This window comes from Chiloscyllium plagiosum, chromosome 1, assembly GCF_004010195.1.
Source record: "Chiloscyllium plagiosum isolate BGI_BamShark_2017 chromosome 1, ASM401019v2, whole genome shotgun sequence".
NCBI classification, from domain to species: Eukaryota; Metazoa; Chordata; class Chondrichthyes; order Orectolobiformes; family Hemiscylliidae; genus Chiloscyllium; species Chiloscyllium plagiosum.
In genome coordinates this window covers 88,950,252-88,967,432 of record NC_057710.1, presented here as the reverse complement: position 1 = coordinate 88,967,432, position 17,181 = coordinate 88,950,252, and the positions used below count along the sequence as shown (strand labels likewise).

The following is a 17,181-nucleotide window of genomic DNA, read 5'->3' as shown; positions in this document are numbered from 1 at the left end:
ATTATTTAAAACAGGACAACACAGCTGCACAAAGAGATGAAAATACTGAGTAGTGGAGGGGTAGAAATTTGAATTGAAATGCATTTCAGTAACTTTCAAGCGGTTTTGAGAATTTCCAAACAGCTAAGTGTTGCTTCTACATATCCACGTTGCAGCTGTTATCACAGTTTGTTTGGGGCTGGAGGGGTTAATTTGGTGGTGAGATGGCAGTATCGTGGACATCACTGGAAATCCCAAATATCATGTCTTCCTTGTTATAAACAGGTGTGTACATTACAAATAGGTAGTCACCAAATTCCCAAATGATCATATGGTTGCTCTCTCCTTAAAGAAAGAAGACTGGTGGTGATTTTATACTGAGGATCACCCCATTCAACTGAGTTAACCAACCCCCTGACATTGCAGACACAGAAACACCATTGGTGCCATTGTTAAGAAGGGCCCAGGGTTGACAATTTTGATATAGTTTAACCAACAATAGCTGTTTGATATTTGGAACCACCTTTAACCTGACTGATAAATATATGAACATAAACAGGTAGCATTCCTACTACAACATTTCTTAATTAATACATGAGAAGACCAAGGACTGGCCCCCTTCAAAGACAAGATACTGTGATAAAAAGTCCCAGTTTATTATGGGAATCTGTAAAGAGCATTAGAAATACAAATTAGCCCATTGATTACATGGTATAGTAAAATAGCTGATGAATTCAAATCACTCTTTTTATAGCAATTGTAGTTTGTAAATCACCATGAATAAAACATGCCGCACATTATTTATACTCATTATTTAGATTAATGCAACATTTTAAATGCTAAAAGTAGGATAGTTTAGAATATAGGAGAGCTACACCACAGAATTTCTCCACCAAGTTGCAGGCACGACGATGTATTAATTCTTTATGAATCCTGTGAACTGTAAAAAAAAAGCATTTTTCAAAAGTCAAATACTTAAGAATTCTGCAGTTCATAGAAACCAAACAGGCTGATATACCTACAATTAAATGTAAAAAAATAATCCATACAAAGCAACAATGGAGATGAAGTGATAGCTTTATTTTAAAGACCATAAGAAATATGAGCAGAATTGTAAGGCTACTGGAGTTCTTTCTGCCATTCAATATGATAATTATCTTTCCAGCTCTATTTTTCCACTTTCTGCTCATATCCTTTGATTCTCTGAATGTCCTTTTGTTTCGTAAATATATTTATTAGCATTTTTTTTTAACTTTACCAACATATAAAATTATTGAAAAATACAATCAATAACAAATTTCAGTGTAATAAAAAGAAAACAAACACAAAAACAATACAACTACTGTCTCCTAATTATTAACCTATCCTCTAATACAAAACAAACACTAACACTGTGAAAAGCAACGCCAAAAAAAAGAAAAGCAAAAAAAAAACAAAAATAAAACAGAGTACAGAAAAGCTATGCTTGGTGCAAAGCTCCCAAACAGAGGAATGGGAGCATTGTATATTTACCTGTATTAACTCAGGAGACCCCCTCCAGGGCCCAGGGCTTGACAAATCTAACCATCCTGGTTAAACAAATGCCCTAGTTAAGACAACTGACAAATCTGTTTCCAAATAACTCAAGTAGGGCTGCCATGTATTATAAAAATGGTCTGTTGTTGGTGTACCATGTTTGTAAAAAAGTCCAAGGGAATGTGCTCCATAACTAATTTCTGCCATCCTAGCAAGCCCAGCGGGTTCTCTGACACCCAATTCATCAGAATATTTTTCTGTGCACAGTATGCAAAAATATTAAATAGTTTCTTCCCATGCCCGTCTAAAGATGGTAAATTGGGTAGACCTAAGAGGAGAGATATCGGGTCGACTTTGACTTCAGTCCTCAATACCCTCCCTATCTCTCCCGCCACAGAGCTCCAATAAACACAGAGCCTGTGGCATGTCCAGAAGCAATGGGTAAGAGTACCTACACTTATTTTACATTTGGGGCACACTGAAGATGCCCCTTTTTCAAACTTCGCCAGACAGTCTGGTGCCAGATGAGCCCTGTGCAGAACGTTTAACTTTGTAGCACATGTCCTATTACAGATAGAGATCTTTCGAGTATTCTCCCATATGTTCTCCCATGTTTCAGAAGAGATCTCCATCCCCAGCTCTTGCTCCCAGACCTCACATAACCGATTAATATCCTGCCAGGCCCTGCTACCCAGCAGGCAATAGAGGGCACTAACCGAAAGGGTGCTTGTGGGACGTAGCAACAACCTCTCTGTATCAGGCTTATAGGGCTTAGTGAGAAGAGTAGTCTTCTTCTGGAGGAAATCCCTAACCTGAAAAAAACAGAAAAGATCTCTGCTGGGTAACCCATATTTGCGGCTCGGTTGCTCAAAAGACATAATAACTTCTCCCACAAACAAGTCTCCCAAACTAGAAACTCCTCTCGCTGTCCATAGTTTGAACCCTGAGTCCATCATCCCTGGTCGAAACCCTGGTGAAAGTGAGGTCTGCAGATGCTGGAGATCAGAGCTGAAAATGTGTTGCTGGAGAAGCGCAGCAGGTCAGGCAGCATCCAGGGAACAGGAGAATCGGCGTTTCAGGCATAAGCCCTTTTTCAGGAAACGTCGATTCTCCTGTTCCCTGGATGCTGCCTGACCTGCTGCGCTTCTCCAGCAACACATTTTCAGCTGCCATCTATAGGTGTAAGTGGCAAAGTCTTGGATAAACAACCCTCACTCTGACGCATTGCCCTCCAAGCCCTGACTGCATTAATGACAATGGGGTTCCGGCAGTGGTCCATAACTGTCCTCATCTTATCCATGAACAACAGGTTAATAAGTGGGCACTTTGCTTGGGAGGCCTCAATATCCAGCCATATTGAGTTTGGATTGTTACCTACCCAATCGCAGAGAAAGGACAGCCGGGAACTCAATTGATACCTCCTGATGTCTGGGAAATCAACTCCTCCCCCTCTTTGAGGCAACTGCAATTTGGTAAGTTTGACGAGGGGCCGCCCACAATGCCAGACAAAGGAACCAAATCACCCCATAAGCTTTCGCAGCATAGACCTGAGAAACATTATAGGGAGCATACGTATGGGATAAAGCAAACGAGGAAGAACATTCGTCTTAATGAGAGATATTCGGCCCAGCCATGAAATTGGAAGAGCCTCCCATCTCTGGAGATCTCGCTTAATATTGTCAAGTAAGTGAGCAAAGTTAGTCCGAAATAACAGATCAAACTTGGGGGTAATAAAAATGCCTAGGTATCAGAACCCTGCCCGTGACCACTTAAAAGGGAACTTAGAGCCACCTTCAACTTCTGGCACATCCTTAAGTTTCCCCAAAGGCATAGCCTCCGATTCTGCAAAGTTAATGTTATATCTTGAAATAGCCCCAAATGAATTGATACATTGTATCAAACGGGGTACAGAGGTCATCGGGTTCGATGAAAACAGAAGGACATCATCTGCATACAGTGTAATCTTGTGTTCCCTCGATCCCACTTCTGGAGCGGTTATGTGGACGTCCTGACGAATGGCCTCTGCCAGCGGCTCTATCACCAACGTAAACAACAACGGTGAGAGGGGACAGCCTTGCCGACTACCTCTACCAATCCTAAGATTCACAGACTTCACCCCGTTGGTGATGACTGCGGCTAGAGGGTGGCGATATAAAACCTCACCCACCGAGCAAGGACCCCATCCAACCCAAACTGTTCTAAGACATAAAAAAGACAGGGCCATTCCACCCGGTCAAATGCTGTCTCCGCATCGAAGGAAATCACCAACCCCTGAATCGATCGTTGCTAACAAATGTGGACCACATTCAGCAACCTTCTAATATTATTAGAGGACCTACGGCCCCCTATAAAGTCTGTCTGGTCCTCTTTAATAATATAGGGCAACACACTTTCCAGGATCTTGGACAGAATCTTGAAATCTGAATTTAATAGAGAGATGGGCCTGTATGATGCACAATCCCCAAGGACCTTCCCCTCCTTAAGAATTAAGGAAATATTAGCTTCTCTCAAAGATGGTGGTAGGCATTCATGCCTATAGGAGTGATTGTACATCTCCAACATCGGCCTGCCCGAATCACTATAAACTCCTTATAAAACTCACCTAGGAGACCATCAGGGCCAGGTGCTTTTCCACTCTGAAGTTGCCTAGCTGCCTCCTGTATTTCCTGAACTGTCAAGGGGGCATTAAGGAGAGAAGCCTGTTCCAAGGTTACCCCTGGGAGCTCAAGATTCTTAAAAAAGGTCTCCATTTAAGCCCTCTTGCCTTCACAACCTTCAGACCGATACAGAGTAAAAGCTCCAAAAAGCCTCATTAATCCTTTTAGCATCATATGTAAGGACCCTGGCGCTGTCTCTGATTGCAGTAATGGATTGGGGAGCACGCTTTTTCCTAGTCAGGTATGCTAAATACTTCTCTGGCCTATCCCCATATTCAAACTGCCTCTGTCTTGCAAAAGTAAGTTCTTTTTTTTGGGTCAGTATTGAATTCAAGGCAGCCCGAAGGGCCGTGATCTGCAGTAGCTTAGTCACCAAAGGCCGCGCAAAATGTGCTGCCTCCGCGGCTTTCAACTGCATCTCAAGTAGACGCTGCTGTTCCTCCTTCTGTCATTTCCGGCTAGCCAAATAGGAAATAGCTAATCCTCTAGCAAAGGCCTTAGCAGTCTCCCATAGCATAGATGGACTACTAGCCGTGCCTGAGTTGATAGTCAAGAATTCCTGAAACTCCTTCAAAAAGTATTCCATAAATTTGGAATCCTTAAGGAGAAAAGGGTCCAAACGCCAGTTCCACAAACCTAGCCCTTCACTCTTGGCCTTAACCTCCAAATATACTGCCGCATGATCAGCAATAGCTATATTCCCAACTTTACAGTCATAATCGAATCCAGAAGGGCCAAGGGAGCCAGAAAGAGGTCAATCCTCGTGTGACATTTATGTGGGTTTGAAAAAAAGGTGAAGTCTCTGCCAGTAGGGTGAAGACATTTCCAAATATCCACAGCCCCAACTCCTCGCAAAAGTCAGCCACCTGCTTGGCCTGTGAAGAAATAGTTGGGGGCCCACAAGGCATCCTGTCCACTGTCAGATTCAAAAGACAATTAAAATCCCCCCCCCCCTCCCCCCCCCCCCGCTGCAATAATGCGCCGTGTTCCAAAAGCACTCAACTTAGAGAAAGCACTAATCAAAAATTTGAGGGGATGCGCCGAAGGACAGTAGACATTTAAAATGCCATATTCTTCCCCATGTATCAGGGCTTTAAGTATCACAAACTGTCCCTGCTCATCTTTCACCTGCTCTAATAATGTGAACAGAAGATTTTTCTGAATAAGTACCACCATTCCCCTGCTTTTAGTAGTAAAGGATGAAAAGTCATAACCCCCCTGTTGGAATTTCAGGTGTTCCCATCATCAAGATGGGTTTCCTGCAACAAAGCGATATCAAACCTTTCCCTCTTTAGGCTAGAAAACATTTTTTTCCTTTTAACAGGCGAATGACTTCCCTTAATGTTCCAGGTGCACCATTTAATTAGACACTTAGCCATATCCCCTTTCTGAGACCCTTGAACCCCTCGGAGGGAGAACCCTGCTTACAAAGTGCCGAGCATAAGTAAATAAAGACTCATAGCATCGAAAAACTATATATACAAAAACTACTCAATCATAACTATAAACAACTATTACTACCAAAAAACTACAAAGAAAACCAACTACAGAATCATGAATGGAAGACTCTTCCCCCAGCCCATAGGGGGCACTCACCCTATCCATCCCCTCCTTCACAGCTCCTTCAACCCAGACTGTGCCCCAGACTTAGGCCAGAAAAAAAAACAAGGAGATGATCCTTAACTCAACAGAAAAAAAAAGACAAAGTCCGGATGAGCACTCCACCCATCCCTGGCTTCATGTCACCCCGACTTGTGACTAAAAGAGAAACAGAACAAACAAGAAAAAAGGGGGAGAGACAACAAAGAACATGCACAAAATTTCCCATCAGAAAATCCAGTTATTAAAAAAAAGGAACAACTTATTCCAAAGTCTTTTCTCCCCTTTCCAAAGAGGAAATTATTAGGGAGAAAGAAAGGAATAAAAAAAAGGAAGGGAAAACATGGGGAAAGATAGAAAAGAGCACAAACATTAACCATATTCTTCGGGTCAATCTGTCCATTTTAAAGTGTCCACAAAGTTTTTAGCCTTATCCGCTGAGACAAATGTATAAACTGAATCCTCGGGGCTGAAATGGAGCACTGCGGGGTATCTCATGGAGTACTGGATATTCAGGTTCCTCAGCCTCTTTTTAACTTCATTGAAGGACTTCCTCTTTTGAATTACAGCTGCTGAAAAATCATGGAAAAACATGGTTTTTGACATCTTGTACAGCAGTGCCAGCGGATCTTTTCACACGGATCTGGAAACTTCTATGACTTTTTGCTGGTCCTTATATGAATGGAAGTGCACTAGGACCGAGCTGCACTGGGCCTGACGTGTGAACTGTAAACCGATAAGCCCTTTCAATCTGTAGCCTGCTGGACTCGATGTGAAGGCCCAAAAACTTTGGCAGCCAGCTTTCAAAGAAGCTGACTGTCCGCTCACCTTCCTCACTTTCAGGGAGCCCGATAATTCAGAGATTTATCCTCCGATCTCGATTTTCGAGGTCGTCGATATAGTCTTGCAAGGCCTGCACCTCTCACTCCAGCACCTGGATCTGACTGGATGAGAACTCCATCGCAGCTTACAAAGCCTTAGTTGAACCCTCCACCACCTCCAGCCTCTCCTCAAGGCCCTGGATCTACTTCTCATACTTCTGCAGCATGGATGCGATACGTTGGACCTGGGCATGAATCTCCCCATGGGATCTCCTCAATCACAGCCGCAACTTTCAAGGTAAGTCTCTCCATTGCCGCAGCCAATTCCTGTGAGTCTGTCAGGTTCCCGGTGGGGGGGGGGAGTTCAGGAGAGGCTGCTGCTGCTGTCTCTGGTGTGGAAGGTGCTGCAGGGAATGTCCTGCTGTTTGCTCGCTGCTTTTCCTTTTGGCATCCTTCCCACTCCCAAATATTAACAAATATGTGTTCTGTAAGGTTTTAAACTAATAATTCCACAACATAAGTTGGCCAGGGATGGCAAAAAACATCAGTATGCCTTGGCTGTTAGGCAGAGCTGTCCACAGCAGTTCTACAGAATCGCCGCCATCTTGTCGATTCCCCGTCTTGTACACACTTAATAAATTCCTCTCCATCTAAACCCTTAACACTATGGCAGTCCCAGTCTATGTTTGGAAAGCTAAAATCCCCTACCCTAACCACCCTATTATTCTTACAGATAGCTGAGATCACCTTACAAGTTTGTTTCTCAATTTCCCTCTGACTATTAGGAGGTCTATAATATAATCCCAATACGGTGATCATCCCTTTCTTATTTCTCAGTTCTATCCAAATAATTTCCCTGGATGTATTTCCAGGAATATCCTCCCTCAGCACAGCTGTAATGCTATCCCTTATCAAGTACGCCACTCCCACTCCTCACTTGCCTCCCTTTCTATCCTTCCTGTAGCATTTGTATCCTGGAACATGAAGCTGCTAGTCCTGCTCAATCCTGAGTCATGTTTCTGTAATTGCTATGATATCCCAGTCACATGTTCCTAACTATGCCCTGAGTTCATCTGCCTTCCCCGTTAGGCCCCCTTGCAATGAAATAATTTAATAGTCCTACCTTGTCCCTGCCTGCCCTGACTGTTTGACTCGCTTCTGTTCTCAACTGTACCACAGTCTCAGATTGATCTCTTTCCTCACTATCACCCTGGGTCATTATCCCCACACCCCTCCACCCCCACCTTACTAGTTTAAATCCTCCTGAGCAGCTCCAGCAAATTTCCCTGCCAGTATACTAGTCCCCTTCCAATTTAGGTGCAATCCGTCCTTCTTGTACAGGTCACTTCTACCCCAAAAAAGATTCCAATGATCCAAAAATGTGAATCCTTCTCCCATTCATCTGCTCTATCCTCCTATTCCTACCCTCACTAGCTCATCGCACCGGGAGTAGTCCAGATATTACTACTCTCGAGGACCTCCTTTTTAAATTCCTGACTAACTCACTGTACTCTCCCTTCAGAAACACAACCTTTCCCCTTCCCATGTCATTGGTTCCAGTGTTGACAATGACCTCTTGCTGGCCCCTCTCCCCATGATTGATTGATTGATTGATTTCTTTCTTTCTTTCTTTCTTTCCCTCTCTCTTCTGCACTAACCTCACCATGTGCTTCCTTTGTCTGTTCTTCTCCCTTTTAAACTGTTTTGACTTTTTTTTCCAAAGTTCCAAAACAATGCAACAGCATATAAAACAGTATTTGCTGCTCCTGGAATTCGAGGAAATCACCTCCAACACCTAAATCACCTCCAACACCTTACAGCCAGAAATGTTTCCCATCCTCCATCTTGGATTACCCAGAATCCATTTAATGCAATATATTTTGTTTGGACATTTTAAATTACTTCTTTCAACATTTGCCACCCTTTTTTGCTACTTTTTTAGTCAATGTGACAAATCAATCTTAAACAGCCTCCCCCTTATATCTGCGTAATTAGCATTGTTTAAGCTTAGCTTTGTGCTTGGAAGTGCAATTTGATGCTCTTAACCTTGGAATGGAATTTGTATTGTATTATGGTTGCTTTTTCCCAGTGGGTCTCTTACTGTGAGTTTATTAAATAAAGGTGCTTTATTAACCAATATTACATATAAAATCATAGTGCCTGTTTGGTTCAACAATATATTGTTCCAGGAAACTGCTGGAAAAGATTCTATTAAGGTTTCTTTGATTGATCTAGTCCAAGCAAAGATTAAACTTTACTTTGTTACAAGTTCAAATTATTTGTCACATACTACTCTATGCAATGGTGAAACTACTGTTAGCAGACCCATTAATATCACCCATCAACATTTTCTGACTCCTGCTATTCCTAATTTCCACCTTTATTAGTCCTACTTTCCCATCTTCTGATCTAACACCTCTTTCTCACAACTATCTTATGGCATAATTTATTATCAGGGCTGCTCTTATTTCTTCTCCATTCTGCCCATTATTTGAAATGTGTACGGTCAAATAATATTTTCCAGCATTGGTCACCTTGGAACCATGATCCACAATAACTGAATTAACACAGATTAGGTAAAAGCACACAATCATAGATCAATGTGTTGGTATTTTCAACACAGAAAAAAAACAATCAAAAAAAGTCAGATTTTGTTGCAAGTTAATTTGTCTTCTATTAACGTAGCAAACTTTAACCAAGCCACATTACCAGTAGGGTGTGGAGGCTTTGGAAAAGCAGGATGTTGTCTGACTTAGAGGGTATTAGCTATGAGGAGAGATTGGACAAACTTGGATTGTTTTCACTTGAATGTCAGAGCCTGAGTGTCGACCTCATTGAGGTTTACAACATTATGAGAGGCATAAATAGGATGGATAGTCAGAGTCTTTTTCCCAGGGTAGAAATGTCAATTACTAGGGGGCAGAGGTTTAAGGTAAAGTTGGGGGATTGGGGAGGGGTTTAAGTTTAAAGGAGGTGTGAGAGGCAAATTTCTTCACACAAAGGGTGGTAAATGTCTGGATGCACTGCCAGAAGAGGTGGTACAAGCAAATACTATAGCAACACTTCAGAGGCATCTTGACAGATACATGAATAGGCAGGGAATAGACAGATATAGATTATGTAGAGGCAATACATTTTTTGTTTAGAAAGGTGTCATGTGTCAGCTCAGGCTTGGTGGGCCTGGGCTATATTGTACTCTGTTCTTAAATTACACTAGGAAATTCAAATAATGAAGGAAAACACAGGAGAATGGAGGAAATAATCAACAAAACTTCTTCTTATTTGTTTCAAACTTTGACCATTTCTAATGCATCTGGGTACTTTTTACTTTATGCAGTGCCCAAAATTAGTAGCTAGCTCAACCCTCGAATGCACTTTGATTTTCAGTTATTGAAGAAGCAGCTCACTGAACTTGCATCCCTCGAGTTCTCAGTTAGAACACCAAACAGTGGCTGGTCTGCTTTCAAACATGAGAGAGAGAAACTTTGGAATTTGGAACAAATGTTAGTGTGCTCCTTGGAATGATCAAGGCCAGAAAGCATACATGGTATTGATTCTGTGGGCTTTGGAATCTCACAGAAAGGTGAAAGCAGCCCCATGCAAATTCATTTACAAACACACCTACTCTGACACAGAGTCAAAGTAGACACCAGTAGATCAAGTCAGTCGACACATGACACCAGGTTATAGTCCAACAGATAGCTCCTTCTTCAGGTGAAGTCAGTTGGCATTGTGTGACTTCTGACTTTGTCCACCCTAGTCCAACCCAGTAGATTAAGCATCCTTTCTCATCAAAACAATCCAGTACAAGCTTAATTCCTGGACAGGATGGAAAGTCAATTCCTGGGAATTTCTTGCAACTGTTTATAGCCTGGTTCAACCAATTTTAGTAACAAATTTAGATTTGTTTTTAGAGCCACATTTTTTATGTGTAGTGTTATCAATGTTGACCAAAATAAAATGCACAATCTCATTCATTTTGTTTTAATCCATTCAGGGGCTGTGGCTTCGTGGACTGGGCCAGCATTTATTGCCCATCCCTTCGAGGTGGTGGTGGTGAGCTGTCTTCTTGAACCACTGTAATCTGTTAAGTGTCGGTTGACCCATAATGCCATTATGAAGGAAGTTCCAGGATTTTGATCCAGCAATGCATGAAGGAAACGTGATATATTTCCAACTCAGAATGGTGAGTAGTTTGAAAGGAAACTTACAGGTATGGTATTCTCATGTATCTGCTGCCCTTGTCCTCCTAGATGGCAGTGGCTGTGGGTTCAGAAGGTGCTATCCAAGAAGCCTTGGTGAATACCTATTGTGCACCTTGTAGGTGATACACACTGCTATTACTGTGTGCTGCTGGTGGAAGGAGTGAATGCAAATCAAGCTGGCTGTTTTATCTCAGATGGTGTTGAAGAGGGTTAAGTTAGTTAAGAGTTAAAATTTTGGCTATATAGTTAGAAATAAGTGAAACTAGAACTCAGAAAAAAGGCATTGAACTGTCAAATTTAGTAGCTATCAAAAGCTTTGGTTGAGGAACAGATGATGCCTACAAAAACTGTGGGAAAACATTGATAATATGGGACTACACATGGATGTTCAAGTGGAGGAATTATAATTGCAATATGCATCCTGTAATCTGCATAACGTGTGAAGGTGTTCTGTAAGTCAGTGAGCTTTGATCTCTTTTAAAGTTCTCTATGCATGCACAAAATAAATGATCTTTATCTGTTCTTGTGGAGTCATCTATCAATTTGTCCAGTGCCCCTACTGCAGTCAAGCTTATGTTGGAGCTGCACTCATTCAGGTAAGTGAGGAGTATTCCAGCATTCTCCTGTTTTGTGTCTTGGAGGTAGTGAACAGTTTGGGGAATTCAGGAGGTGAGCAACTCAACTGAAGTTTCCTAGCATTTGTCTTGGTAATGAAGCCACAGTTTGACTAGTCCAGTTCAGTTTCTGGGTCAAAATCCTGCAATTCCCTCCCTAATTGCATTGTAGGTCAACCCACAGCATATGGACTGCAGCAGTTCAAGAAGGCAGTTCAATACCACTTTCTCAAGAGTATCCAGGGACGGGCAATAAATGTTGGCCAGTGAGCGACATTCACAAACCACGAGAGAATGAAACAAACAAGTAGAGAGCAGAAAAAGACAATGGAAAGTGGAATTGAAGAGAATGGAAATGTAAATGGAGATAAAAAGGGAACTAGAACTAAAAAGACCCGAGCTTGAAGAGAAAGAGAGAGAATGGTCATTTCAGGAGCGAGATATGGAATACCAGCTTAAAATTATAAATAAAAAAAAGAGATATCAGGTCACTGAGCCCACAGTGAAAATTTGTTTCAGTAAAGCAGATGACATACTGTTAGTATTATTTATTTCAGGTTACGGTAGCAAATAGACTGCACTGATTTTGCAAATGTCAAGATGTAATGTACCTGATGTCAGCAGGGTTTATGGGCGGGGTTGTCTATTGAGATTTCTTCCAATGGTCTGGGAATCCATGGGGTCTATTTTTGCCGTCATGATGGTCACAGCCATGATGGGGCCTACTGGAAGACATAATCTTGTAAGTTATTACAAAATATCAAGCATGTTCCCAAATGCAAAATCACTGGAGACAGTTCGCTGAAATTAAACAATGGGTTGTACTTTACAACTTCCCAAACCAGTGAATTTGGAGGTGGCTAAGCATGTAAAATAAAGCAAGTGATCAGCCCACCATCCATCTACCCAGCTCCATTCTGTCCCCCACATTATACAGGGGTGGTTAAAGTGTCAGGCAGCCCATCCTTAGGCGTACCGAGAATTGGCAGTGAACTGTTAACTATCTCTTAGAGTCACATTCCACTTCCACCACAATTTTTCAGCCAGACCTAGGGTCTCCAATCTCTGCCTACCCACTTACCTTCAAATCTAAGAAAGCTGTCTTCCTGGTGACTATCTGTGCTCCCAACAGTGGCTGCCACTCTCCTTCGGGACTGCTGTGACTACAGAATGCCTGTCAGTCCTATTATACAGGAGCTATCTGCAGTCTGGAGGGAGGGAGTTAATTTTATCCCTATTGGGGGGTGTATGTTTCACTCTGCAGTAATTAGGGCCATCTGGGGTGCCTGGATTGATGGTTGGTACAGTGTTGACCAACACTTATCCCCATAATCACTTGCCAATAATTCACCCATTAATTTTGCTTCTCACTCTACAGAAACTCCCTGACTCATTCCAATATTTTCCATTATTGTAATATCAAGGATGGAAGGAAGCCATTTGTCTCATTAAGCATCCAATAGCTCTTTCAAAGAGAGAAATCTGATTGATCCCCTTTCCTGGGCAGAATCTTCCATTATGGCGTCAAAGTTTGATGGTTCTTGTCAGGCTGAGCATGGCTTCTGCTTGGAGATGGATCGGTTTTTGTTGCACATTAATGCAAATCCCACCTCATTATACTCCCACCATGTTCCACCAAGGGGTCAAAGATCCTGGTGCCATTCATTGCCCACAAGCCAAGAGCATCTCCTGGGCTCTTAGAATGGACATGTGCAGCTAAGCATTCCTGTCTTTCCACACGTTCCTGGTCAACCAGCCTCCAACGGCCAAACAGACATTACCCCAAGATAAATTCAATGGGGTGTGCCTATTAAATTCCAATCTTGCACCTTCATTTATCTTCTGTACTCAGTGCAATTTAGATTATCACCACGCGAGATTAAAACATCCAATATCAACGGGGGCATGGTACAGCCAAAAGCTTCCCCCAAAGAGAACAAATCAGCAGATTTTCCCTCCAAGAGCAGAACCTCCCTTTTGCATGCTTTTTTTGCATGCTTTTTATAGGCAGTCAGAAATCAGAAGGCCGATATTGCTCACTCATAGAAAAGTTATTTGGGAAGGGGGAACTTAATTTTAGTGAGCTGGCCATTGGATGAGCATTTATAATTGGCAAATAATTGCAAAAGGGCTTCCTGATATTCACCACTGGGCAGGTCTCTGATAAGTACGTTTGCTGTAGACTGAAAGTTTGGCCAGGTGGTTGACAGTGAGGAGAAAGATATTAGGTTACAGGAGGATACAGATGGACTGGTCAAATGGGCAGATCAGTGGCAGATGTCATTTAACCTTGAGGAAGGTGTGAGGTGCTGCACTTTGGAAGTTGGAACAAGATCAGGGAGTATTCAGTGAATTGCAGAACACGAGGAAGTTCAGAGGAACAAAGAAATCGTGCAGTGCTTGTCCATAGATTCTTAAAGGCAGTGGGACAGGTTAATAAAGGAATCAAGGCATATGGGATACTTATAATCTATGCCATGACCGATGGAAGATAAGATCAGGGACATCATGATGGACCTACATAGGATTCGGTTAGCCCACAGCTGGAGAACTGTGTGCAGTTCAGCTCACTACACTATAGGAAGGATGTGATTGTAGTGGAGGAGATTTAGAGAATGTTCACCAAGAGGTTAGCCATGATAGAGTATTTTAGTTATGAAGAGAGGCTGGGTAAGCTCAGGTTGTTTTCGAGAAGAGAGGGTTGAGAGGTGACCTGATGTTTAAGATGTTTAAGATTATGAAGGGCACAGACAGCATGGATAGAAAGCAGCTGTTCCGCCTCGTCAAAAAGTCAATAACAAGGGGGCACAATGATAAGGTGAAAGGTTTAACCTTTAGAGGGATTTGAGGAAATTTGTTTTACCCAGAGGGTAGTTGGAACCTGGAATGCAGTGCCTGGGAGGATATTTGAGACGGGTAACCTCACAACCTTTAAAATTGGGTGAGAACCTGTACTATTCAAGGCTATGGGCCAAGTGCTGGAAAGTGGGACTCGTGTAGATTTAGACTAATATTTGCCGGTCCAGACACAACGGACGAAAGGGCCTCTTCAGCACCAATTGGTTTTATGCCTGTCTACCCATTTTTAAGATCTGGAGAACTCAATCATCATAATTTACTCTCTCATCAGGATTGTGATTTAAGGACTCTCATACAATTAAGTTCAGCTGTCCGCCTTGCTTCCCACTTCCTCTCCTTTCCCTCCAATTTTGTTCTTTATCAAATATTCATCCAATTCCCTCCTGAAGGTTATTATTGTATCCACCCTCTAACAGGCTAGTCAGTAAGGAAGGTCCGAGATCCTACAGAACAGAGAAGAAGCAGCATAAAGTCATAGTGTCATACAGTACAGAAACAGACCCTTTGGCCCAACTCGTCCATGCAGTATCCTACTGACTTTATATTGGACCAAGAAGTAGCCAAAAATCAAAAAAAGAGAGAGCGACAATTGGGGCAGTAGTTATTTCCAAAGATTGAGCCAAAGCAACAGACTCAGGGAGAAAAGCATTTAAATAGCAAAATATACAAATAACTAAAATAACCATTTCAGAAAAGAACAGAAATTTCTCAAGAAAGGTAAAATTGGCAGATAGGTTGGAAAATCACAATATAGATGACAGAAGGTTCTGAGGAAGGGTCACCAGATCTGAAACATTAACTCTGATTTCTCTTCACAGATGCTGCCAGACCTGCTCAGCTTTTCTAGTGACTTAAGTTTTTGTTTCATTTTGTTTTCAGTTGGTTATTTTCTATTTCTGTTATACATCAAGGAAAATACTCAAATGTTTCCTGCCAATTTTAATTTTACTCCAGTCACACATCATTGAGAAACACATAATTAGTCCAACAGTTTCTTCATTTCCTTAAGTTTCTCAAGTGTGTCAGGAACATTTAAGAACAAGAAGAAAATAGCAAAGATCCATAAAGGAAAACAAATGGCAAGGATGGATATACAGAAGAGTAGCAAATAGAAGTTGAAAAAGAAAATGAAAATATTTAAGTGAAAACATAAAAACAGCAAAGCATCACAGGAAACAAATAATGCAGATTTTAAAAATCTGAACACGGCAGGACACCAAATCACAACTTCTGAAGCCAAGACGTCTGAACAGTTTGATAACAAAAGTTCTAAGTATCAATCCGATGGCATTACTGAAAGGTTATAATTAAATATGCTAAAATGCTTTATGTGGATAAACTTATGGAACATTACTTACCCAAAAGGGAAGTTTCTAAATCCATAAGGAAATGAAGTTCCAAAAGGGGGAAAGCCTGCATTTTGAAACTTTTGACGACAAGCTCCCACATAAGAGATTTTTCCAACCACAAAACCAAGAACTCCAGCAACTGCCAAACAAAATACAAAGGCACTGTTAGTCAGGCACAGTCACTAGCATCTTAGTGACCTGGTGTAGGTACACCTGCTCCCTCCACAAGCAAGAATAGAGCTCCTTGTTTCCACCCATAAGTCCAGAAGACCATGAGAAATAGGAACTGGACTAGGCTGTTTGGCCCTTCAACCCTGTTCCGCTATTCAAATGGATCATGGCTGATCCGACATTCCCCACATCCACTTTCCTGCCCTTTCAAAGCAACCCATGATTCCCCTAATGATCAGGGATGTATCCATCTCAGCTTTAAATATACACAAAGATTCTGGGGGCTGTCTGTGGCAAGGAGTTCCAAAGACTCACAACCCTCTGAGAGAAGAAATTTGTCCTTATCTCAGTCTCAAATTAACACCTCCTTTATTCTGAGACTATACTTTCTAGTCCTAGACTCTCCCATGAAGGGAAACATTCTCTAAGAATTTACCCTGTCAAGCCCCTTAAAAATGGTCCAGTATGTATTTCAATGAGATTACCTCTCATTCTTCTAAACTCCAGTCAGTAGAGTCCCAATCTGTTTAATTCTTGCTATAAGACAATCCCTCCATACCAGTGATTATCCTAATAAACATTCTCTGAATCCACACAGTGTCTGACATTAGTAGAAAGAACCGGGTCACTGTAACATGAACATCAAACCCTTCAGAACTGCTACCTTACACAATGCTGGGAAGTGGCAGTCTGACGTATGCTCATTGACTGAGAGGACTTAAACTGAGTAAAACTGTTCATCACCTTGATGTTGTGTTTGAGAGATGAATTCCCAATCTCTCAACTGCACCATTGCAAACTATAACAATGACAGCTTAACATTTATACATCAATTTTACTATTTGCTGAGGTGGTTAACAGGAATGACAGCAAGAATAAAGAACAATACAGCACAGGAACAGGCTCTTCACCCCTCCAACTCTATGCCGCCACGTTTTGCCCTTCCATACTAAAATTGTCTTCACTTACAGAATCCACATTCCTCTATTCCCTTTCTTTTCATGTATTCATCCAGGTGCTTCTTGAATGCTGCTATTGTGTCTGCTTCCACCACCTCCTCTGGCAGCATGTTCCAGGCACTCACCATCCTTTGTGTGAAAAACGTGTCTCGCACATCTCTTTTAAACACACACACACCCTCTCCCGCCTACCACCCCCACCCCCACCCCCCCCCCCCCGCCACCTCCGCACCTTGAACCTGTCCCCTATTAACTAACCCCTCCACCCTGGGGAAAAAGCACCATTCTTTCCACTCTATCTATGCCATTCACAATCTTATAAACATCTATGAGTTTGCCCTTCCACCTCCTGTGTTCCAGTGAAAACGAACTCAGTCGAGCCAACATTTCTTCATAGCTAAAATCTCTCAGGCAACGCCTGGTAAACCTTTTCTGTACCCACTCCAAATCCTT

At 42.0% G+C, this 17,181-nt stretch overlaps 1 protein-coding gene across 3 annotated transcripts in view; it reads right to left on the bottom strand.

Annotated features, from left to right (window-relative positions):
- Positions 1-614: 614 nt before the first annotated feature.
- ociad2 (OCIA domain containing 2) overlaps positions 615-17,181 on the bottom strand; it is a 33,568-nt gene continuing 17,001 nt past the window's right edge. The window contains exons 5-7 of one of the 3 annotated variants that reach the window (XM_043691178.1): positions 15,608-15,737; positions 12,002-12,115; positions 615-919 (exon numbers count right to left, since the gene is read on the bottom strand). In XM_043691178.1, coding sequence (XP_043547113.1) covers positions 12,034-12,115; positions 15,608-15,737 — 212 coding nt within the window. In that variant the 3' untranslated portion in view covers positions 615-919; positions 12,002-12,033. Of the gene's footprint in view, positions 920-2,287; positions 2,307-12,001; positions 12,116-15,607; positions 15,738-17,181 lie in introns of those variants that run through there. The other 2 variants (XM_043691190.1, XM_043691184.1) reach the window with 2 other exon arrangements.